Below are 23,088 nucleotides of genomic sequence, written 5' to 3' on the forward strand. Positions count from 1 at the left end.
CATTCTGATTAAGATTATCAGATAATAGAAAAGAAGTTTTTAATTATGATAAAAAAAATTAATATCTATTCCATTGTTTATATTGATTTTATAAAAAATATATATAAAAAGATGTGTTTATTTATTTTTATATAATGTTTCCTTCAAATGGTATGCATGATGTTAATATGTCGTTATTTGATTTTATTCTGATATTAAAAAAATTACATAATAGTAATATAATTATCATTTTTGTACTTATATAATTATAGAATGATATATTTGGCAAGAGCTGTCTTCTCTGCTGAACGAAGTCAACCTTCGTGATATTAAAAGGAGCCACCTTTCACACCCTCTTCTCTCTTCTAGTGTGACCCCTCTCCGATCAGAGCTTTCGTTCGGAGTTGGGCAACAAGCGAGCTGCTCGTGGTACGCTGAACCGCTTCTGAGCTCGCATTCGAGTCCTGTTGTTCTTGAAACGCTGCTTACTGGGATGCTGATTTGAAGAGTGGGAGGGAAAGGAAGGTGGTTCCTGTTCGTCAATGGGGAATTGCTGGGTTGCAGAGGTCAAAACGGACAGTCCCTCGAACATCGTCTTCGCCTCAGGTACTAAAAGTGTCATCTTGAAGCTTTGATGCTTTCAATAGGATTTTGGGTTCTTTGGCTTTCTAATGTTGGAAAATTGAGAGTTTTCTGTTCATTTGGTGGGCTTTGTTGACAACACATCTTATTTACTTGAAGACATTGAATTGGGATCGTAGGAAGGAACTCTAAACATGGCAGCAAGAAGGGAACTGTGTTGAGCGCTTCCAGCAGAAGGGTATCTGCTTCCTCTGTGCCTCTGACCCCAGGGAGCGAGGGCGAGATCCTGTCATCGTCCAAGCCCAAGAGCTTCACCTTCAGTGAACTCAGAACTGCCACCAGGAACTTCCGGCCGGACAGTTTGTTGGGAGAGGGCGGCTTCGGTGCGGTCTTCAAAGGATGGATCGACGAGCACACGTTTGCAGCAGCCAAGCCGGGGACCGGATTAATAATCGCCGTGAAGAAGCTCAACCCGGAAAGTTTCCAGGGCCACAGGGAGTGGATGGTGAGTGCTGCATCCCGAAAAGTATCGATGAGTTTTTGCGTTCTGTAGCTTAAGAGCAACTTCTTTAAATCTTGTAGACAGAGGTGAATTACCTGACTCAGCTATCTCACCCTAACCTCGTAAAGCTCATCGGGTACTGCCTGGAGGACGAACAGAGGCTTCTTGTGTATGAGTTTATGCCTCGAGGAAGCTTGGAGAATCATCTCTTCAGGAGTAGGTGGTTTGTGCCATTCTTCACTGTCACTCATCCTATTTGCTTCGATGGGTCTCAGTTTGTGGGTGATGCAGGGAGCCCATACTATCGTCCACTCTCTTGGAGTCTACGGATGAAGATTGCTCTGGGAGCCGGAAGAGGACTCGCTTTTCTGCATAGTGACAAGGCAAAGGTCATATACCGTGATTTCAAGACCTCCAATGTGCTCCTCGATTCGGTATGTAGTCGAACGCCTTCTTCTCAGTGAGATGGCCATTCATTCGATCAGAGAATCGATCTGTCTTCCGTGGATACAGAACTACAATGCAAAGCTATCAGATTTTGGGCTGGCAAAAGATGGTCCCAGCGGTAGCAAAAGCCATGTCTCTACGAGGGTCATGGGGACATACGGATATGCTGCGCCCGAGTACCTTTCCACCGGTAATGCTTCTCTTCCATGACCAATAAAGATTTTGCTTCTCACCTAACTGGTCAACGCATTCAGAGAGCCTCCTCTATAGTTGTTTTACATCTATAGTTGTCGTGAATGAACTATTACTTTTGGCAGGTCATTTGACTGCTAAGAGCGATGTTTATAGCTTTGGAGTTGTTCTCGTTGAATTGTTGACCGGTCAGCGTGCGATCGACAAGAACCGGCCCTCCGAAGAACACAATCTGGTTGAGTGGGCAAAGCCTTATCTCGCAAGCAAGCGAAGGGTCATCCGCATCATGGATTCCAGATTGCAAGGGCAGTACTCGGTGGCAGGAGCGCAGAGAACAGCGGGTCTCGCACTGCAGTGCCTGTCCATGCAAGCAAAGCGCAGGCCATCCATGGATCAAGTGGTGATCGCATTAGAACAGCTTCAGGATGCTACAGACATGGAGAGAACCCCTAAGACTGAACTGAAGTCAAGCGGCCACAGAGGCAGTGGCCGTGCACATAATATGCCTCGCCGGAAAATTTCGGTGGATGTTGGGAACGGAAAGGTTGCTCGTCCAAGGCCTGCAGCTTCCCATCTCAACGCTTAGGAGCATTAGCTACCAAAGGTAGATGAGATGAAAAGAGTAGAACACTAGGCAATGTGTTGCTCTTAGCAAGCAATCTATCTGTGTCATCTTCATCTGTTGTGTACAGATACTCTTCTTGTTGCTCATCTTTTCAGTGTCTAAATGGCTTCCTCCACTGGAGACTTTCTGTTCTCGAGGATTGGATGAGTTTAACTGTTATGCTCTCCACGATATCATTTTCTTCTTCATTTTTGCCACTACTACCATTTTGAATAATATGAGCACCAATTTCTTGTTGTAGTGCCCCTTTTTCTAATTTGGTGTCATCATTAAACCCAAATATGAAAAGAATCATTCATTAAGATTACCGACTGTGATTGTTCTATAAGATTATTAACGACGATATCAACATCATAGGAGTTTATCAATGATATTTAATTATTCACTCTTATTAATTCTTTTAGTGACTTTAGGAATAATAATCTCAATTTGTTTAGTGAATATAAAATGATAAATAAGTATCAATTTATATTTTCTTAACATCAATATTAAAATTTTAAGATTTTTACTCCCATTAATTCATTAATTTTTAGGTTTCTTACGATTTAACTATCCTTGTACTGTGATTAGAGTAATAAAATTTATTCTAATATGCTAATTATAAACTATAATGAAGTTTAAATATTATTTAATAATTATTATAAAAATAAATCTTTTAAACTTTTTTGATTAATTATTTATTCTATATTACTTTTAGTAGTTATGTATAAATGACATATACTCAAGTTATTTATGGAAGCCAATCCAATGAACCAAGTTGTGCCCTAAGCTCACTCTTGCCTTGAGTCGAAGTAGGTTGACTCCGGGATTGTCCAACAATTCGGCCTGGCCCACTCCCAAGTGAGCCGCCTGCCTAGCACACTTATTGGATCTCACCTCGTCTCGTTGACTGCTCGTTAATTTCACTGATACCACAGGAAAGGAAAGAATGATGTGGGATGTTAGGTAACAATAGCAAGAGTAGAGTTTTGAGTTTGGATTGACTGGTTCGCTTCTCCCTTGGTTGCTCCCAGTTTTCTACCACTTCGGCCACGGATGTACAAGTTTTAGATAAGATGATTACAAACATCATTCCCCTTGTTTGAGGTTTTGTCATCTCATCTAATGCTACTAACATGCTGCCGGTGCACTCACAATGTGGTAGAAAGAATGCCCAGATTGAAGCAAGACGAGCTATTCGTCCATGATGGGTTGGAGTAGGATGAAGGACGACGGTCGTACGATGAGGTGGTCGAGATGCATGGCTTCCTCACCACCAAGGGCACGACGTCTTCCAGCAGCCCTTCCGAGCTACGCAAAGCATCCTCTTCCAAGACCGGGCTCACTGTTCCGTCCACCGCAGGCTGCGACGGCAGCCGAGGCTGGATCGTTGTGTTGTCCGGGGCTCCGGCCATGGACCGACGCTTGAGCTTCTTTGATGCATGAAAGCCGGCTTTGGAGTCTTCTCGTGGTGGGGGGAGAAGGAGATGTGAGTAGGTGCAGTGGAGGTGGAGACCCTCGTATGTGACGATGAGCATCTCTGGATCTTCCATGGATCTCTCAACTTGCTTCTTGGCACCGCACCTCGGGTTGCTGCATCTGTAGTAACTCCTGTCACCAGGTCAAGCAAATTACACTGTGTTATATGCTTAATTCGCATACATCTTCATATCTAAGAGAGGTTTCATCCAAGTGGGAGCACCCGACTGCTGAAACTTATTGCCATGTTCCATGACGAAGGTAAGAAATGTCGATGGGTACAGAAATACATATGTGCTCTGTACTTCGAAGTAGCTGGACTCCAATTCAAGCAGGTTGGTGGGTGCAGCTTATTAATGAGTTTTACCCCGAAAGGAGCGAGTGGTTTAGAGGGCAACAGAGGACTCAGTGGAGAGAACAATTGTTTTCTCGGGGTGCACCCAGCTCATACACCTTCTCCTCATTCATGGTAGGTGACTGCACGTCTCAGTGATGTTCTGGTGTCACTTGCTCTTCTCGGTGCTGAAGCAGAAGAAAAAGGCATCGAGCTTTCTTCTTCTTGGCTGCTGTCAGATGTGATCAGCGAGAAGATGCCTTGTGTTGTTTTGCAAGCTTGAGGACTTTAAGGTGACAAGGACATACCCGTCACCGTCTCACACAAAACTACGCATCTTCCGGTGGAAGAAAATGAAGTACGTCATGTTTTCGTTGACAGAAAAAAGGTTCTCCAACACAAAAGTATATGATTTCGCTTGGATTTGGTTGGAAGAGCCAAGCGTTAACCCCTCTTAAAGAACCATAACAAGAAAACATCTAGTGAAAGAACTAATGCAGATTGTGGGGGAAGAACTCTGGTGGCATGAGAAATGACCTTGGGTTGGGGCTGTTTTTGATGGATTTTTGCCCATATTTCCTCCATTTGTAGCCATCATCTGCAAACCCAATTCTACAGGTCTTCAATCTCAACGTATACTTGTGCTCCATCTTGCCCTGGCCCTTGTCTGGCGGACAGACTCTGCAAGAAGAGGGCTCAATAGGATCCCACCGAAGCAAAAACAATTCTGGATGCATGCCATTCTAAAAGAGAAGAAGTTCTCCGTGAACGTACGTGGATCGAGAACTGCACCGGCCGCCGGCTTCGCCATTCGGAAAGGTCGTCAAAGTCAGCGCGCTTTCGACGTCGCCGATCGTTGGGCCGGAGTAGACAGCCGCGATGAGTTTGTTGACGACTGATTCCTGTCGTGCGTCACGTTTGGATTCTGCAGCCTCGGGTGAGATGAACCGGAGACTCTTCTCCTCTCGGAGCTCCCTCATGATCCGGTGATAATGATCAAGATCGTCAAACCGATTGGCCTCTGCGTCGTCAATTGCCTTCATCAGTAATGGTGTTGAAGGAAGTGGGAAAGAGTGTGAGACAAGGGGAGATGAGGACCTGTAACCTTGTATGTATCTTCCATCACGCAACGCTCAGGCTTTTACAAGTATCAGTCCACAAATTTACCATCTCCAAAAGCCAGAATTCCATTTACTGTGATGCTAAATTTTCACCTCTCAGATAGTCTTTCCATGTCTCTTCGAGTCAGATGTGATAGCTGACAAATCATACTACCTTAGGTGGACCTAAACCACCTGGCACGGCTGGCTGTTTCACAGATGCAGTGGTCAACCAATATGAATTCTCCTGTGTATATAATAGTAACATGTTCTTGAATTGCATGCCCATATGCATATCCCCAGAACACATAGTAGCTGTAATGCACAGGCACACAACTGATTGCATGCATCCATCAAACAACCAGCCACATCAAAGCAGGATGATGGGTATCGTAATCAAATGAAAGGTTACACACCTAACCAGCCTCATACTCCCCGGTTAACTACATGCATCAGTTGCTTATTACTATTACCTTTTCGTTTCGAAGCAAGTACTTCTTGAGAGAGAGAGAGAGAGAGTCGTCGGCGACGTGGCCGTACGAAGGAGAGATCAGACCACAAGAATCCTCCTCAGTGCTTCCCCGGAGGGAAGGACGAGGAACAGAGTGAACCGGCTGCTGTCGGTTTCGTCCGGTTGCTTCACGCGCGTTTGGGGGCGTCTCCAGCCGCCCACGAGGCACCGAACTGCGTGTGTACAACTCATCCTACCACCGGCCATGCCCCGCCTCGGGCAAGACAGGGAACAGTAACGCCTTTCCCATTACACGAAGCCAGGTGGAACTGGAACGTCTCTATCTCTCCCTTACAGAGCTTGATCATATTTGGACCGTCCGTGACCAAGGGGCCCAGTCATGTTTTGCTGTGATGGGCGAGCAGTGGGAGGCAGCTGCGCGCCATCGTCCGCTGGGCATTTGGATCTTGCTCACGTGGGTCTCTGTCACTGATGTAAGATCGGGTTACGATATTCTAAGATGACGGAGGCATCGAGGATGTGGCCATCAAAGCTTCGCAAACCAAGAGAGCTCGACGCGACTCACGGACACGGACAAGAGGACGGCCGACCGGCGTGACGGACGAGTCCAATGAGCCCGTCCAATCGATGGAATTGGATTGCATGCCTTCAAGTCTTTCCTTTTCTTTTGTGCTCTCCACCTACGGTGTAAGCTTGACGAAACTGTGCCTAATTATTGGAATGATCAAACCATGAAGGCCGCATTCTAATGGCATACACATCACTGGTCAGGAGAGCAGCAGGTCAATTTCGAGCCAGAAATTTCACGTCTCCCTTCAAATGCAAGTGTAATGAGATCTAAGAAGAAGTCGGTGAAGGAGAGAAAACTCGAATCTTGGGCTTGTTTTGGCGTTCATGGATGTCAAATCCTCCCAAGTCAGAATGCTTGTAGGGATCGCAACTGATCCTGGGAACCTGAATCGCCATCATCCACGACAATGGGGAGTCTCTTCCGTCTTCCTCGAGGGGAAGGTTCTCTTACCTTACCCGTCTCTCTCTCTCTCTACTCGAGTGATCGAGGTCAGGAAGGAGTAAAAGACCTTGGTTCCCTTGGCCACCATGGATTGCGATGTGTAAGTGTTGCTGATGTTGTGGTACAACACTTTGCTTCACTCCGTTCGCTGTCTCTCTCTGTGAATACACTTCGCACATGCAATGATCGGGATCATCTCTCCCACCCACATGAAATACTTGGTCTATAAATACCCCACCTCTTCTTCTCCTCCTAGCTCTCTGGATTCCTAGTTTTATCTCTTTATTGAGCTCTTCTTTCGTATCTGTAACGCATGCGAAGTGGGTCTTCTGTTGTCTCCCTCATCAAGCCTAGTACAAACTATATATGTTTCTGGCATTTTGCTTCACGACATTTCATGTATATCAAACGCCAGTCACCGTTTGCTGGTGCAGCATCATGAAGATTCACAAGCTCTCTTACCAGAGAACTCCACCTCCTTCTGGGAGTACTGTGTGACGCTCAGAAGAGAGGCTTGGAACATGGGAGATATGAGAATCTTGATGATGCTGCATCGGCAGATGCTGACTCTTTTTAGATGCATCAGAACCATCAACTTTGTGCAGATTCAAGGAGAAACAAGTGTTCTTTTTCCCTCAGGTAAAATACTAATTCCTCTCATGTACAGTGCAGGGTGGCTGTGGAGAGCATGTACGTGGGTTACCATCATGCATGGATTGCGAAGGATGCTTCCGACTATTCCGTCCTATCTCCCATCATAATCTGTATCTCTCACATATCAGCTTAATTTTCTTGGTTCATGCATTGCAGTAAAATATCTCTCACAATCAATCATTTCTCCATGTTTCCGTACCCCAGTGTCATATACATGCATGGATTTCTTTGCATCTTAAAGTTCAAAATGGAGAGATCTGACTGACTTCACTATCTTCAGCTAATATTGTCATCTATTGTAGAGACAAATGTTATCACACGCCCTCCAGTATAGAATGACAGCATTTGCATGTGGTTTCTTTGTGTTGATCTGTTCTTCAACAATGAGGACAGATTCCACAATTTATAGTGTGAAATGGGATACCGTAACATCAATTTATTGTATATAGTAATGTTTATGTTGATGGATCGAATCTGATTAGAGTTGAGGCAAATGCTTGGCTGTGAACTTTTGTGTGCTGTCATGCATCATTTTTTTCTAAACCCTACTTTAACCAGTTCTCATCGATAAATTAGGTTATCTATTTTATGATGAACATTTTGGTTGTAATTGCTGTCTTATCAACGTGGGGGATGAATACCAGGCATGACGTGGTAATCAAACAATGTGGCGGAGTTAATGCTTGATTTAGTGTGGACCCCAAGCATGGTGCGGGTGATTAAACGTTGGGGCGAGGTTAAAACGGGTGTCCATCACACGGCTGGGCTGCGTCTGCGTGGGGCGCCCGTGATGTCCTTGTTGCTGTCGGCGTGGCGGTGCCCGGCGTACTACCGACGACCGATGTGACGCCTCAACCGTCACCACCGTCGTCCTCGCATCGCCTCTCTCTCTCTCTCTTTCGATCGTCCTGGCGGTGGTTACCGTGGTCACGAGCCGCGACTTCGCTCGTCGGATTCTGTCGGTCCCCGCGCGAGCCTTCTATGAGTGTGTATGACCGCGTCGGAATCGGTCACCACCGTACTTGCACGTAAGCTGTTTGTGGAATTGTCCGCCCGAATGTAGTACCTTTATTTCGTTTACTGTGGCAACTCATAGAAGCGCACACACCCTCTCCACGAAACCAGAGCGGATAAAGCGAAGAGCCGCAAGCCTTATGGTATCAAGATCTGGATCTCTTTTCCACGCGTCGATTTGACTTCGCTACGGTCCTCATGAGATTGGATGCGTCCAAGGTTGCCGGACCACCTGCAAGTAGCGTGTAACTTGGTTAGCCGATCACTGATCTCAACAAAAGCATATGATGTTAGTACTGTGCTTTCACATAGGTCCAACAAGTTAGGTCACACGGCCATTGATGTGGACCTGCTTATCGGAGAAGTTACATTTAATTTATAATTGACATTACATGGTAGAATTCTGTGGTAATGTTGAAATTTGTGATTACGTTCGATCATCGGATCGATCGATGTGATGGGGACATTCACGGCAAGATTCTAGTGGAGTTGACACGAGCAATTGGCGTCGAGGTGAGTCACTGCAGACGTGACTCACGTGATTGAACCGCGGGGTCAATTTGATGTGGTCGCGGAAGCGCATGCGGCAGCCACCAAAAGAGCCGCTTTCATGTCTTGAACGGGACCAGAGATGAGTCAAGTCGGAATCATGTGTTATACCTGCGTAATTTCCTTTTGTTTTACATGTATATGTATGTATGCTGGTAAAATCTAAAAACTCAAGTGTGTATGTAGTCATTATCTAACTTCGATTTAACTATTAGTTGTAATTTTAAAATATATATATTAATTTTAGAAAGTTCTGTTATAAAAAATATATTACAAATTTGTAAGGATAAATATATAGGACATCCCATATATATAATCCTAAAATTTACCATTTGTCTCTCCTCTCTATATCTACCCATTACCATGTTTCGTATATAAAATCGTACCTCCATCGTTGAGTCTCTTCGGCCTTCTTCCTACTAATCTCTCTCTCTCTCTCTCTCTCCTAAACTTGTTTCTTCGCTATCTATATATATATCTCAGTCTGAGATTGAACAGAGACAGGAGAGGGAAGGGGGATCCAAGATTTGAGAAGCGTACATGGACGAGGAGTGGAAGCTGTCGAAGGAGAGAGGAAGAATGGTGGTGGTGGCAGAGAGAGCAGGGTCCTTCCTGAAGGGGTCCACCAGCGCAAGGGAAGGGCGGCGGCGGTCGACGCCCAGGTCGTTTACGAGCCGGTGCGTGCGTCTAGTCAAGGAGCAGCGAGGCAGGTTCTACATCATGCGCCGCTGTGTCACCATGCTCATTTGCTGGCGAGATTACCCTTGACATGTAGCAGTAGGAGTAGTAGGATAAATATGTATACACTTGTGATCTTTCTCTTGGCAACAACAGGAATCGAAGAAAGGAAAAGTAGCAGCCAAAATATATAGACTATTAACATGCGTTCTTCTCTGTTCATACTCTTCACCTTTGCTTTGGTCTGACTTTGGATGGATTTCTGAGGCAGCTGTGGTTGTTGTTCGTTACTCCGTTTCCTGCTTCACCGCAAACTGCAATTAGCTGTGAGCTCAAATCAGGGAAGGAGAAGAGAAGAGAGAGAGAGACTGTGCTCTACGGAGGCTACTCTTCTGGCATCCATTGGCGATCAGGAAGAGGATGGAATGTTAAACTACTACATTAAATTAACTGGAAAAAGGATATTTGGAAAGGATGGTGTGGAATTTAAAATAGATTCTTCCAGAAAAAACAAATAAAGTATCCAAATCCTTAATCAATTAAAAATAATATTTATATAATTACGAATGTCTCAAAATCAATTATTAAAAATAAGTGTACTTTTCTTCGTTCTACTTATTTTTTTTCACAAGCCAAAAAAAATTACACAATTATTGAATCAGCCAAATTATTCGCGTTTCCTGTTCGTTCGAAGACTCATCGACCGCGTGTCGGTGGCCGATTTCCACGTGTGTCTTTATACATGCCGTTCCCTATTAGTCCTCCGGGGTCGTTGGTAGGAGTTTGGACGGTCAGGATGAAGGCCGCTTTTCCTCCATCACGTGACTACACGAATCTTAAGACATCTCGCTCTGGGCCGTGTTGGGAGGCCGGACTTTTTACTCTACTGGAGGCCGTACGGGAATATAATATAATACTAACTGCGGCAAAGCCTTGGAATCAATCTAATTAACCCGAGTCAGACCCCGGTCCGGTCTACGGTGGCAAATCGACGGAGCCAGGGGACGCCTAACTCGTGGGGCCCGGTCAACACGCGACCGACGCAGCTGTCGACGCTGTGCCCGTGGGGCCGCCCCGCTTTGGCGAGGTAATTCTGTGGGTTCGGGCGCACCTTCACGTGCGGGCCGGGGCCCACCCCACGTGGCGGAATTATGAGACAGCGACCGGCTTGGAACGAAACGTGGACCGAGTTTGCGGTATGGGTTTGATCTTTATTCCCCGGTTGAGATCGAAGGAACGATTTGGGTTGCGAGACACATTTGGCACCGGACCGGATCGAGTCGAGTCACATTCGAATCACCGAGCCGACCGCGTCACACTCACTATTAATGTTTGTAATTATTTGTTAAATAGATTGGATTTTCCTTCTTTTACTTTTCAATCCATTAAAAAATTCATATTGAAGAGAGAAATATATGCACCTCTCCTTTAAATCACAACCGTTCGTTATTTGATGAGATCTCGAGAACCGTGAGATGGACGACTGTGGAGAAAACCTTCGTAACCGTGTGGAAGGCATCGACGTCATACACACTGTTTTTACAATTTTATCCTATCGCGGGGTGTATGTGCAAAAAGACCACCCGGAGCTCCACCAAATTAGGGTCCATCGAGCGCCACCCACAATGGGCCGCTGCTACCACCGCCGCAGCCATCGGTAGAACAGACGCCGCCCTCAGAACCCTAGCACTCTTTATGCATGGCGGCCCTATCAAGGCCGTCGACGGAAGCCGCCTTATGTCCGCCGTGGCCTGCGAAGCTTTCGATTGGGCGCGTTCTTCTCCCTCCCGGACAGACGACGAAAAAGAGGAAACCGAAGAGGTTTCCTCTTCTCGCGACGGAGTCTCCAAAGATCCCTCCACCCCCGGCGAAGAACTGCATGTGAAGTTCTCCGAGGCGGTGCTCAGGTTCTCCAGATCGGGCCGCGCTTCCGTCCGGGAGGTCAGCTCGCGACCCGCCCGGTTCCGCGCCGCTTCGTACAACAAGCTGATGAAGGCGGTCGCCGAGGTCGGTTCAGCGGATGACGTCCTCAGACTGTTCGGAGAAATGAAACGGTCGGAATGCCAACCCAACGTTCTCTGCTACAGCACCGTGATCAACGCCCTCTTGACGGCCGGTCGCCACGAGGAAGCCGAGGCAACGTTCGAGGAGATGATCTTCTCGGGAATCAAGCCTAATCTGTTCTCCTACAATATCCTGGTGAAGCTGCACGCCTGCTGCACGAAAAAATTCGACTTGGCATATGAGGTCATCGCGATGGTGAAGAAACGTGGACTTTGTCCCGATTCGACTACCTACTCGACATTGATCACGGGGCTTTGCTCGGCAGGGAGGATCGAGGAGGCATGGGGCGTATTGGACTGGATGCTCGAGGAGAATTGTCCGCCCACCACCCACAGTTATACACCAATCGTGCAAAGTTACTGCTTTGAAGGGAAAATTGAGCCAGCCAAAAGCTTGATGGCTACCATGGTGGATGTTGGTTGCACTCCGAGCACAGCGACATATAACATATTGATCGGAGCGCTTTGCAGAGCCGGCAACTTTGATGAGGTTGAGAAGATTCTGACAGAAAGCGTACACAGAGGTTGGAAACCTAATGAAATTACTTACAATACATATATGGATGGACTTTGTAAGAGTGGGAGGACCAAAGAAGCATTCGATCAGTTGGAAGTTATGTTGGGGATTGGATTATATCCTACTGCTTTCACTTTGAATATTCTTCTCAATTGCCTTTGCTGTGATTCCAAGGAGGTTTTGGTGGCTAAATGTTTGATAGAGAGGAGCTCTGAGCTGCATTGGTATGTCAGTGTTGTTGATTACAATGTTGTGATGAGCGGACTCCGTAAGGCAGGACACTGGGTGGGTGTTATCAAGCTCTTTACAGACATGGTAAAAAAGGGCATCACTCCTAATATTAGGACTTTCAACATTGTGATCCATAGCCTTTGCCATGGAGGAAAACTTCACATGGCAGTTTGTATGATGAATAGTGGAGAAATTATTGCAAACGTGGTGACATATAATACTCTACTTCATTGGTTTTACCTAGATGGAAGGATAAATGAGGCTCAACATCTGTTCTCTTTTATGAGTGCCAATAACATTTCACCAGATGGAATTACCTACAATACGATGATCGATAGTCTTTGTAGAGTAGGCAGGTTTTTGGAGGCTACTGACTGCTTTATCAGATCCTTGGAATACAGATTCTCAACTGATCTTCTTCTCCGTCTAATCCACAGGCTGGTTAGAAATAGAAGGTTGAAGGAATTGCTAAAGCTATTTAAAGGAATTGAGAAGCACAGTATTTCCCTTGACGTTCTCGTTTTTGACTCGTTAATTAAAGCAGCCTGCAAGGAAGGTTTTTGTGGAAGCACAGAGATCTATGTACTTTGCCTAATTCTGGATAAAATGCTTGCACGGAGATAGTGTTGTCTTAGCTGTTGCTCTAGACATTCCTCAAGCTGTGATGGTCTTGAAATCCTGAACTTAGGTCAGGTGAATTTTTTCTTCGATACGGTATAAAGCAACAACTAAACCAACTTTCGATTTCATCAGCAACAACTTTAATGCTGTTTTATAATTTTGGCCTCCATGATAAGCTTATTATGCAGTATAATTCGACACCTATTTATGGATCTATACTGATATATCTTGGCTATCTTGTTGTGAAACATGAAAAACAGTCAGTATTCACTTGATTGGTGCTTTTACTAGGAGACATTCTGTAATTAATTTCTTTATCTTATATTCATTGTTGTTATGTGTTTTCTTATGATTTTTTTCTATTATAATCGCTGCAAAAATGCACATGTTTTCTGTATTAACTTTTTTAATGTTCGTATTAGTTTTGAGCTTATAGTGCTTTGTGTGGAACCTGCATGTTGAGTTATATGTAGCATTTTCAGTAATAATAAACCTCTTCAGTATAATATTATATATCAGAATTATTTACACAGAAACACACAGAGAGAGTTATCGGCAATGCTGCTGCTTCATCATTCCTTGTAACTATATTGTCTATTTGGTGGTGCATGCTTGCTCCAGAATCTTGCAAGGGACTGATTTTAATTTAGTATCTATCTTAAGTGGTTGGTCAGCAGGCTTAGTTCTATTTACTCGGTTACCATCTGAAATATTTACCTGTTTATCATTCTGTGTCATATTACTTCTTATTTGATAACTCAGAAGCCGCATGTTACATGTAAGAAAAATCATATACTTTATTATATTATGTTCATGTTCTTTGGATTTCTTACATTTTAAACCCTGGAAAGCACCAATTGATAGCTCTGTTATTGAATGTGCCTCGGTGCCATCTCTTGTTCAGGGTAGACATATTGCCTTTTGTATTTGTAATTTACATTGCCTATCAAGTGTTTACTAAAATAGCTTCTTGTGAGATCTTGAGTTAAATGTTTCCACTAACTCGTATTCTCTTTTGCAGGTCTTTAAGAGACCATAAGAGGTTTCAGATAGGTTGATCCTTTATAGACGGACACTTAAGAGTGTTGTACGACATAGGCTAAACTAGCTAATTCTATGACAGAATGGCATCACCTAATTGGTTTCTACTTAGAGACGTCCTTTTTTCATCAATTTGATAAAATTACCCTTGATCCTCCATTAATCGTCATTGATCGTTGTCGCCATCCCTTGTTCCTATTGTGAGTGGCGCCTCCTCTCCTCTTCCTCGTTACTCACCCTTACTTATCATAGTGGGAGCAATGGGTATAATAGAGGCGCTAATGTCCTTATTGTTCCGCCCTTTCTTGTTACGACAAGAGTAGTGACTAGGGTGGTGAAGGCAACAATAAGACGATAAAGACCCTCGCCACTAGCACCCTCGTTGGCTTACCCTTTCTCATTGTGATGAGAGCAGTGATGAGGGCATTGATAGGTAGATTCCTTGTTTGACGAGAGCACCCTCTAATAGAAAGACTAAAAGTCTCGATTCAAGAGAGCGAAGGAAAGGTTTCTCCTAATAATAAACTAGATTCCTTATTTGACAACCTCTGTCGGACCTACGTAAAGTTGAAATTTATGTGTTAGGTACCTGAACAGACTAGGGCTATAGAGTGGTGCTTGAGCTTGGTTCTCCAACCTCGCTCAACTCTATCATGCTCTCACTATCTTCGCCAAAAATGTGTTCCTTCTCAAGGAACACTGCTCTCTTGGCTACAAAGACCTTTTGATCCTCGAGATGATGGAAATAATACCCATAAGTTTCCTTTGGGTATCCCACGAACTTGCACCGCTCTGTCCTCGATTCTAACTTATCGGGGTTGTATCTTTTAACGTGGGCAGGGCAGTCCTAAATCTTAACAACCTTAAGATTGAGCTTCTTCCCTTTTCATATCTCATATGGTGTAGACACTACCGGCTTAGTTGGAACTCTGTTCAGAAGGTAAGCTGCGGTCTCCAGGGCATATCCCCATAATGAGATGGGTAGGTCAATGATGCACTCCAACAAGGTTTGGAACCTAGTTGATGCACCCGAAGGTATTGTACCCATCGGTTGCAAGTGAATATTTAAGAAAAAGATCAGAGTAGATGGAAAGGTAGAGACCTATAAAGCAAGGCTAGTAGCTAAGGGGTATTGTCAAAGGTAAGGTGTTGATTATGACGAAACCTTCTCACCCGCAGCTGTTCTGGTCATGATAAAATTTTCTTTACATTCACTATCTAAATTATCATAAAGTCATGTGCCAATTTTAACATGATTGCTCATTTTTTGTCAAATTAATTATGAAGTCATTAGTTGCATATCTAACTATTTAACGTATCGATAGATTGTCGTCAAGAAGTCAGTAGTTGCACAAAAAATGATTATGATAGAATCTCCACAGAAAAAAAGAAAAATATAAATAAATGCATGGACTTTTCTGAAGCTGTGATGTGTCATTAAATGTCTCAACTGTTTTTGTTTCTTGTAATAGGAACCTTGTTTGGGAAACACTATAAAATACATGTTGTTTCTCCTTTGTTCATGTTAAAAGATGCCATGCATGTGGCCAAATTGCAAGGCTATCCGAAACACTTATTGTTCATTATAAATTATTCAGAACAAGGAATTTTCTGCCTGTTTGATTGTTTTTTTTTTTTTGCTTTTCTATTTTTGCTTCTACGTTGATTGGTTTTATTCTTTTCATTTAATCTTCGACGCATCATGCCACAATGTTGTAGCAGGACAAATGCTAGCTTAGTTATTGTATATTTTTCCACTTCGACACAAGATAAAACTAATATGTATTTTCGGAAAACATGACCACTTTTTTTGTCAGTACCATTATACACCACCAATGCAAAATTATGCATTCAAGTTTCTTTCCATGAAATCATTGAGCTGTATCTTTATTAGCAATCAACTTCTAATTTGATCATTAACGAGTAATTGGACAAACGGAGCCATCTGTTATTAGGTTACAACTACAAACACATTAAACTCGGTTTCCTTCTCTTGCAGGTGGGCAGAAGTTGACACGAAAGCTTTGTGCCTCTCTCTGTGTTCAGGCTTGTAATATTAAGCAAGATTTATGTGCAACTCCCTGTAGGCTCAGGAGAGGTGGAGGGTTTGCAACTCTACAGGGAACTACTTTTGTGGTATATTACGAGCAGCTATGCTTGCCCGTCTTTGGAAGTAAGGTTGTTCTCTAATGTCCAATACTTGCCTATCTCATCTTGAACACCGAAGGAGGTTAATATACATTCGGTGATGGTGCTGATTAGCTTAGCTCTTGAATTTGGCATGTACCTCTTTATCTTTTTTTTTTGAGATGATGAGCATTTGAGCCCTTCAACAATTTGTGGTAAGAATGTATAGTCGGTATGTATCACTGGCCACGTTATAGTTGCATTTTGGCGCCAAAAAGAATGTAGTAGTCTGTCAGTCTCACCGGCCTGCCAAGACGAGAGAGAGAGAGAGAGAGGATTGTTTCCGCTAGTCGAGCTTTGATTGTGCAAACCTGAAGACGTCGATTTGTGATGTGTACACCCTTAGATTCAAGAATGTACGGTTGCTGATAGCACAATATCATTGCTAGAATAAAGCAAAAGAAGAAAAAGGCCATTCTGTGCCTCCACGCTTTTTAAATAATCATCGACGACAGCCTGACGACTTGGAGATGGTCGGAGATGTGTCGACTTTAACACATTTTAACGGGTTGGAGGCTGCTACATTTACAACCCTTTCTCCCTCTCCAAAGCGAAAGTTATTGTATAATTGTTATCATTGCTTGCGTCTTCGGCTGTTATGCTTCACAACAGCATGTGAAGGCATAGATCTACATATTCCAATCAAGATAAATTTCGTTTGCAAGTGGAATATTTGTCGCATTAGCTAAGCATGGCAAAACAAACAAATGGGTTTGTTCTTACACTCGAGCACAGCAAGAGTGAGGAACTAACTCACTTGACTCGATCACAAGTATAGAGAAAGCGAGCATTCAACCTCCATCCAACCTTTCGGTGAGAAGAGAAAAACATGATTTTTTTTTTTAATATTATACTATACAACATGCAAGGAGCGTCGAACATGAAAGAAACTTAACTTATCGAGCGTACAACAATGCCCTAACCAATAATAAATAAGATGTCAATAGAGCTGAAAACATAAGGATTTTCTATGTTGAGAAGATCGCTTAAAAAGAGTTGGCTTGATCAACTATCTCTTATTCTTAGCCCACAAAACCTGGACAATGATGCTGTTTTAGGATGACTGGTCTTAATCATGTTTTGAATGACACATCTCTCGTCACGAAAAGCCAACTTAAGCTCAGACAAATAAAAGGCCAAATTTCAACATGTTTAAACCATCTAAGCAGCTTGGGAAGGCTTTAAAGTATTAAGAACATGGTTTCCAAGACATCCAACTATCTTTACACAACCCACAGATCTTTATTAGAAAATAAGACTTTTATAGCAGTTGATACGACGAGAAAGTATAACCTGAACAACCCCCGGGGATACATTTCAACTCGAGCTTCTGAAAAGGACTGCAGTTTACCAAACAAATGTTTGTTAGAATCAAATAATGTATTTTCAGATTTGCAATGAATAATCATGTATAATGCAGATAGAAATGAGGGAGATTCGGGATGCAACCTGCTATTAGGATCGTAATAAAAGCCATTGATGGAACCATCACTACAAGAAAAGCAAACATAGTAGAAGCCCGCAATAGTCAAGCCACAGTCTATTCCGACATTAACAAAATACTGCTCCTTCCATCGCTGCAATATGTATGGCAAGTCAAGATATGATTTTAACAAGTACAAGGATTAGGTAAGAGGGTACCATAAATATGTACGGATAGTTACTCAGATCCATATTTTTACCACCATCAGCCTCAACCTGACTCTGACGAAGCAGAAATTTCAACTTGACAGAACCATATAGATCAAATTTGGATCAATGTTCTCTTACCAGAAGTGGAGCAAAAGATGGGAACTTGGACCAATGTCTAATATCATCCTCTGGCCTGTAAAGTGAGGAAAGGGTTCGCTTGTTAATGAATATAAGTAAAGCTGATTATACTTTACAGTATAATCAATCAGCATCCGTGATAAATAAACTAAAAAGAAAAGGCCATACGTTGCTTCCCACTTCCTGGTGAAAAAAGTGAAATTATTTCCATCAACTAGTTCTCCCTCCCAAAAAGTAACTACCTGAATATGTGCAAAAGAAATATTTGCTTGTGAAGACTGCTTTATGTTGATAAAACGTTCTGGTTGGTAAGTAACAATCATGTGATAAAAGATGTTAAATAAATACATGTAAATAGCAGAAAAGATAAAGGTTGGTAAATCTTCTTACAGGCGTGTCTGCTAAGGGAACATTTAGTGCTTCCATTGTGCCACATAAATAGCCATTATCAAGGTCAATTCCTTGGATCCGCACATTAACCTTCCACGCTTCATCTTTTTGCAAACTTGAAACATTCTGGGTACCGGAAAAAGCCTGCAATGGAAGCTAGCTGCTGAATTCCAAATAGAGGAAGAATCAAAAGGAGTTCTCGAGTTTGCCAGCAACCATTTCTAGGAAGTATACTGAGGTGAAAGATAGCATAATATATAATGCAATATTCTTAATATGCGAAATATATCTTTAGCCTTCGTAAGAAGGAAAAACCTCCATAAATAGTAACATTTGGAAACCTTCAAAGCATAATTCGTTGGACAATACAGTTACCAGCATGATCCTTGGAAGCATATCCTGAAATATAGAGCATCCTGATGCTTCTTACCTATTATCCTTCATGGTAACCTAGAAAACTGACCAGTATAATAAAATGTAAGACTAACTGCACCAACTATTTCAAATGGTTTTCTTTTTTTCCATAAAAAATTTTGTTAGTTTATGATAAGACCTTTCAATATTTATTTTCTTTGATTGACTTACATTATTTAATAACATTTACTCTAATACATAATACTAATAGACTCTTTCTTTATTTTGTGACAGAGTGCTCACCGCAAGAGTATCATATACTTGGGGACACAAACATCTGCATAAAGGAGTTCTAAGACAAAAATCTACAGACAAACCCTGCCCTCAAACTTATAAAGAGGGCAAAAGGCAAGTCGATCCAATTCATGATCCCAAAGACAAATTGCAACCAAACGAGTGAATTAACAATGACAATGAATTATATTTTAATCCAGTAATTTGCTACAATAAAAATTCACTATGGACTCTTCTATCATGAAACCACCCCCCACATAGATAAATACAGTAGGAAGAACTAAAGAGAGTACTCAAGTTGACAGCATTTGCTTTCTATATTATAGTAGCCACTTCCGCTGTATGATGCAACAGATGCAATAGTCAATTATAATAGGTTATATTTGTTTGAGATGAGTGTATTGATACATAGACCTCCTTTATAGAGATATTAAATATCCAACATCAGATGATCAATAAAATCCCAGCAAGGACTTCCTGGGAAGGCTTGTCCTTGGGTGAGACCTAACCATGTGTGAATATAATGATCTCAAATATTGGCAACTTTACTGGTCCATGATCTTTAGATCTGGTAAACTCATTCTTGTACATCTGGTGACCCCATCATCAGAACAGTCTAACTTACCAGCAAGCTTTTTTGTGCTGGTTATGTACTCCAGCTGCTTTCTCCTTTAAAGCCATGGTATTTTCTACATTAACACTAGTATATGACATTAAACTACCATTGCAAGCATTACATTGCATAAGCTGAATTAATGCATATGAACTACAGCTATGGAAAAGGTCTGAACTCTTCATTTTGAGTTTAACAATATGCTCCATCACAAACAGGGACTCCAGTCATAACAACACTTACTCTGAATTGAAGAGAGTTCTTAAATAATATTCTCTGCGGGTGGTTATTTACACAAATTCATATGATGAAGAATCGTATACATGTTTGACCTATTACCCTGACACTCCGATTAGTCCCACATTGGAAGTAGGTAAAAGACTAGGATTGACCACAAAGGTATGATTGATGTACCACTGTAAACTTGAGATTATTAAGCATATTAAATCAGTAGTTCAGGATCAATGAGGTTAATAGGTTGGATCGTGATAATTGATATCAAAACCAAGTATTAGGGCATTATGAGAGGCTCAAATAGGAAAGAGCTACCCGTGGACGAGACCAGAGGGCATGTCATTGCATGGAGCCACTACTTGGCTAAACCTCACATGCACCAGGATCTGATTAATGACGAGGACATCAAGCCAATCGGGGAGATTAGAACATCCCGATTAGTCCCATATTGGAAGTGAGCAAAAGATTAAGATTAACTAATAAGGGTCTCATATTATAATAAACTTTGACTTAAGTATTTTGGACCCGTTGTTCAGACTCAACAAAATTAATGGATTAATTATCCTATAAAACCAGGTCGTGACAATTATGAAGTGGTGAAAGGGAGAAATTGGGACAAGATAATAAAATCCATCACTATATGGACCCACATATAAGCTGTTTGTCAAATAAGCAGCACAAAGCATCTGCCAATGTTCCCATGACAAGTGAAGAAAACAGGCAAGCACATATTTTATAAAGAGAATGTCTCTTCTATCAATCTTCTCCAAAGGATGCCAAGTAGCATTATACAAGTATTACAGTAAAAATTTGGAGGTAAATATCTAAAGAAACAAGATAATAACTCTAACATGTGAAAACAAAGATCCCCTTGCGTCACAGATAACTGAAATACCAACAAGTTTGATGAAACATCTACCCGTAACAGAAATTTTACAGAACTAAAGTACTCACCCTCCCAGCACTTAAAAGTGAACAAGAAGGAGGTGGAGGACGTCCAGTTCTTGATTCTAGTCCTGTACATGTTTTTATTCTTCAATATGGTGCCAAATTAGCTTTAAATATCATTATAGCAGAAATTTGTTCACATGTCATGAAGATTGCAAGCAACAATATGCACGTCATCTAAGAGTGGCTAACCAAAAATCAGCTCAAATAAGTGGCATCATCCAATATAATAAGATCCACATGCAAAACCAAACACACATCAGTATGAAAGGACAGTGTTCATGTGTTTATCAATGTAAAGGAAATGCTAAACAGACAATGCAACCTCCTTATCAATATAAGGAAGCTCGAAACTTCATTCTAACAAAATCGCATTTCAAGATATATACAAGCAAAGAAACATAGTCCTAATACCCTACCATCATTTTTTCGTTCTGCAAAAGAATGAGAAACGAGAGACTACATGTGATTCATACTGAACAATGAAATCAACCCAAAAAATTTGCATCACATGAACAGGTTGAAAATCAGTGCCAAAATTGGTGGCATTTAGTGCATGCTTGCAATTGTATGAAGTGGATAAATTGTTATAATTATTTTTCGATTTAAATTATCAGCTTCATGTTAAACTCAAATTAAGAGATCTAAAAACTCAAAACATTGAGTCAATATCAAAATGGGATTTCAACTTGCAATACTAGGAATCTAATGTATTCCAAAATATCACCACTGACGACTTCCATAGTAGTCCATGATCAAACCTATGCTTAATCTACGTTAGCTACCCATCTTTTCCAGCTCCTCTTACGTCAATCACGATAGACATGAAGGCAATTGTCTGTTATTTATTCAAACTATAATGGGTCCCTCCAAGTGCTTCTTCAGCATGTTGTCATTCCATGTTCAAAATCAATGGATAATGTACCAGAAGTCATATTTACAACCGAATCAGAGATGACAAATAAGAAGCTTAGGTCCATAATCGGCTATCACATTAATCTAAATCCCACTAATTTTGGCAAGCAAAACACAAACTTCATAGCTGATATCAACCAAAAAATAACTCATATCTCTTTCAAGTCAGAAATTATGAAAATATATAGACCATAGCTTATAAGCTAATCATCGTCAAATTCTGAACAAATAACCATATAGCTAATTGTACATATAATTTGAAAAGATACAAACTGTAAAGACATGTTAAGCATGAACAAAATGATTTAATCAATCTGCTGAATCAATGCAGAATTACTATTGTACATTTGAACAGTTTACTACTGTAATTTTACAGATTAGGTATTTAGAAGTCCATAAAATCTAAAAGTAATTGCTAATAAAAGGAAGCGGTTATATTAAAAGAACACTACTTAAGGTTCCAGCAACTTTCTTCCTTGCAGGCACACCATGATCTGCGAACTTATGTACCTAATCAATCAACAAAGATAATCTAAATTCGAACTCCCACAAGCACAGAAACATGGATGTAAAGATGACAGCATCGGCCTGAAGCTGCAAAATGGAAGTCTCGATGTCCTAATATAGAACAACTCTTCAAATTCCCGGGCAAAAGATGGTCGGTTGCAATACAACTACAACCTTATAATTCCACTCATCATATTTCTGTCATAACTGTGAGAAAACTTAACTGACAATGAGAAATCGACCACCACAAACAAACTCGTCAAAATGCAGTACAATCCTACGAGACACATCAGAAGGGCTAAAGTTAAGAAAGCCCTAAGAAGTCTCGTCTCAATGCAAATATAATCCTAAAATCGACATCAGAAGATCTAACCCTAGCAGACGATCGATCTAAGAAAGGCCTAGAAATATCTAGTATCGAAAGCAAGAAAAAGGAGGAAGCTCCCGGAAAGTAAAATCTAACCGGAGTCTTGCGAAGGCGTCGAGCTCTCCACCACTCTCACAGGCATCTTCAGCGACCTTTTCGATCTCGGTCTGAGGTGCAGGTGGGGCAGGTGAGCTTTTAATTGGCAGCTGCAACCTTCGGTCGACCTTCAACCGGTCACACGGTTCGCGCGATTCCCAGTCGCCCGAATCATTAGCTGAGCTCAGATCGGCATGGACCGGCTCGAGCTTTCCCAGAGTCGAACCGAATCGGGCGAATCGTCCCTTGGTCGATCTAAACGGACCCGGAAAAGGCATGGACCAGCTCGATCGCTACCAGAGTCGAACCGGTTCTACCCCGGTCGAAGCTCCTCCAGTTCGA

At 42.1% G+C, this 23,088-nt stretch overlaps 4 protein-coding genes across 9 annotated transcripts; 2 read left to right on the forward strand and 2 right to left on the reverse strand.

The window, feature by feature from the left end:
• Positions 1-330: 330 nt before the first annotated feature.
• Positions 331-2,503, forward strand: LOC103994051 (receptor-like cytoplasmic kinase 176). 2 transcript variants are annotated; one of them, XM_009414319.3, is made up of 6 exons: positions 332-585; positions 741-1,066; positions 1,144-1,279; positions 1,355-1,497; positions 1,577-1,700; positions 1,828-2,503. In XM_009414319.3, exons 1-6 carry the CDS (start codon positions 522-524, stop codon positions 2,286-2,288), a joined length of 1,254 nt encoding a protein of 417 aa, XP_009412594.2. In that variant the 5' UTR covers positions 332-521; the 3' UTR covers positions 2,289-2,503. The 2 variants fall into 2 exon arrangements, with proteins under 2 accessions (XP_018686214.2, XP_009412594.2); XM_018830669.2 differs by having other exon boundaries at positions 331-585; positions 1,144-1,497.
• An 811-nt stretch (positions 2,504-3,314) lies between these two features.
• LOC103994050 (probable WRKY transcription factor 49) lies at positions 3,315-5,251 on the reverse strand. The gene is made up of 3 exons (XM_065162630.1): positions 4,894-5,251; positions 4,657-4,800; positions 3,315-3,917 (listed from the first exon to the last, which is right to left on the reverse strand). Exons 1-3 carry the CDS (start codon positions 5,160-5,162, stop codon positions 3,458-3,460), a joined length of 873 nt encoding a protein of 290 aa, XP_065018702.1. The 5' UTR covers positions 5,163-5,251; the 3' UTR covers positions 3,315-3,457.
• A 5,898-nt stretch (positions 5,252-11,149) lies between these two features.
• On the forward strand, positions 11,150-16,922 carry LOC135645931 (pentatricopeptide repeat-containing protein At5g65560-like). 3 transcript variants are annotated; one of them, XM_065164845.1, is made up of 2 exons: positions 11,150-13,123; positions 16,071-16,922. In XM_065164845.1, exon 1 carries the CDS (start codon positions 11,165-11,167, stop codon positions 13,031-13,033), a length of 1,869 nt encoding a protein of 622 aa, XP_065020917.1. In that variant the 5' UTR covers positions 11,150-11,164; the 3' UTR covers positions 13,034-13,123; positions 16,071-16,922. The 3 variants fall into 3 exon arrangements, with proteins under 3 accessions (XP_065020917.1, XP_065020918.1, XP_065020916.1); XM_065164846.1 differs by having other exon boundaries at positions 11,150-13,102; XM_065164844.1 differs by having other exon boundaries at positions 11,150-13,097.
• Positions 16,923-17,380: 458 nt separating this feature from the next.
• On the reverse strand, positions 17,381-22,854 carry LOC135584566 (uncharacterized). 3 transcript variants are annotated; one of them, XM_065162737.1, is made up of 8 exons: positions 22,747-22,854; positions 20,868-20,929; positions 18,419-18,562; positions 18,197-18,270; positions 18,029-18,083; positions 17,900-17,983; positions 17,708-17,835; positions 17,381-17,598 (listed from the first exon to the last, which is right to left on the reverse strand). In XM_065162737.1, the coding sequence occupies exons 1-8, from the start codon at positions 22,790-22,792 to the stop codon at positions 17,520-17,522; spliced, it is 672 nt and encodes a 223-aa protein (XP_065018809.1). In that variant the 5' UTR covers positions 22,793-22,854; the 3' UTR covers positions 17,381-17,519. The 3 variants fall into 3 exon arrangements, with proteins under 3 accessions (XP_065018809.1, XP_065018810.1, XP_065018811.1); XM_065162738.1 differs by having other exon boundaries at positions 17,900-17,962; positions 22,747-22,850; XM_065162739.1 differs by lacking the exon at positions 17,900-17,983 and having other exon boundaries at positions 22,747-22,851.
• Positions 22,855-23,088: the final 234 nt, after the last annotated feature.

Source organism: Musa acuminata, chromosome BXJ3-8 (assembly GCF_036884655.1).
Source record: "Musa acuminata AAA Group cultivar baxijiao chromosome BXJ3-8, Cavendish_Baxijiao_AAA, whole genome shotgun sequence".
Taxonomy (NCBI): Eukaryota; Viridiplantae; Streptophyta; class Magnoliopsida; order Zingiberales; family Musaceae; genus Musa; species Musa acuminata.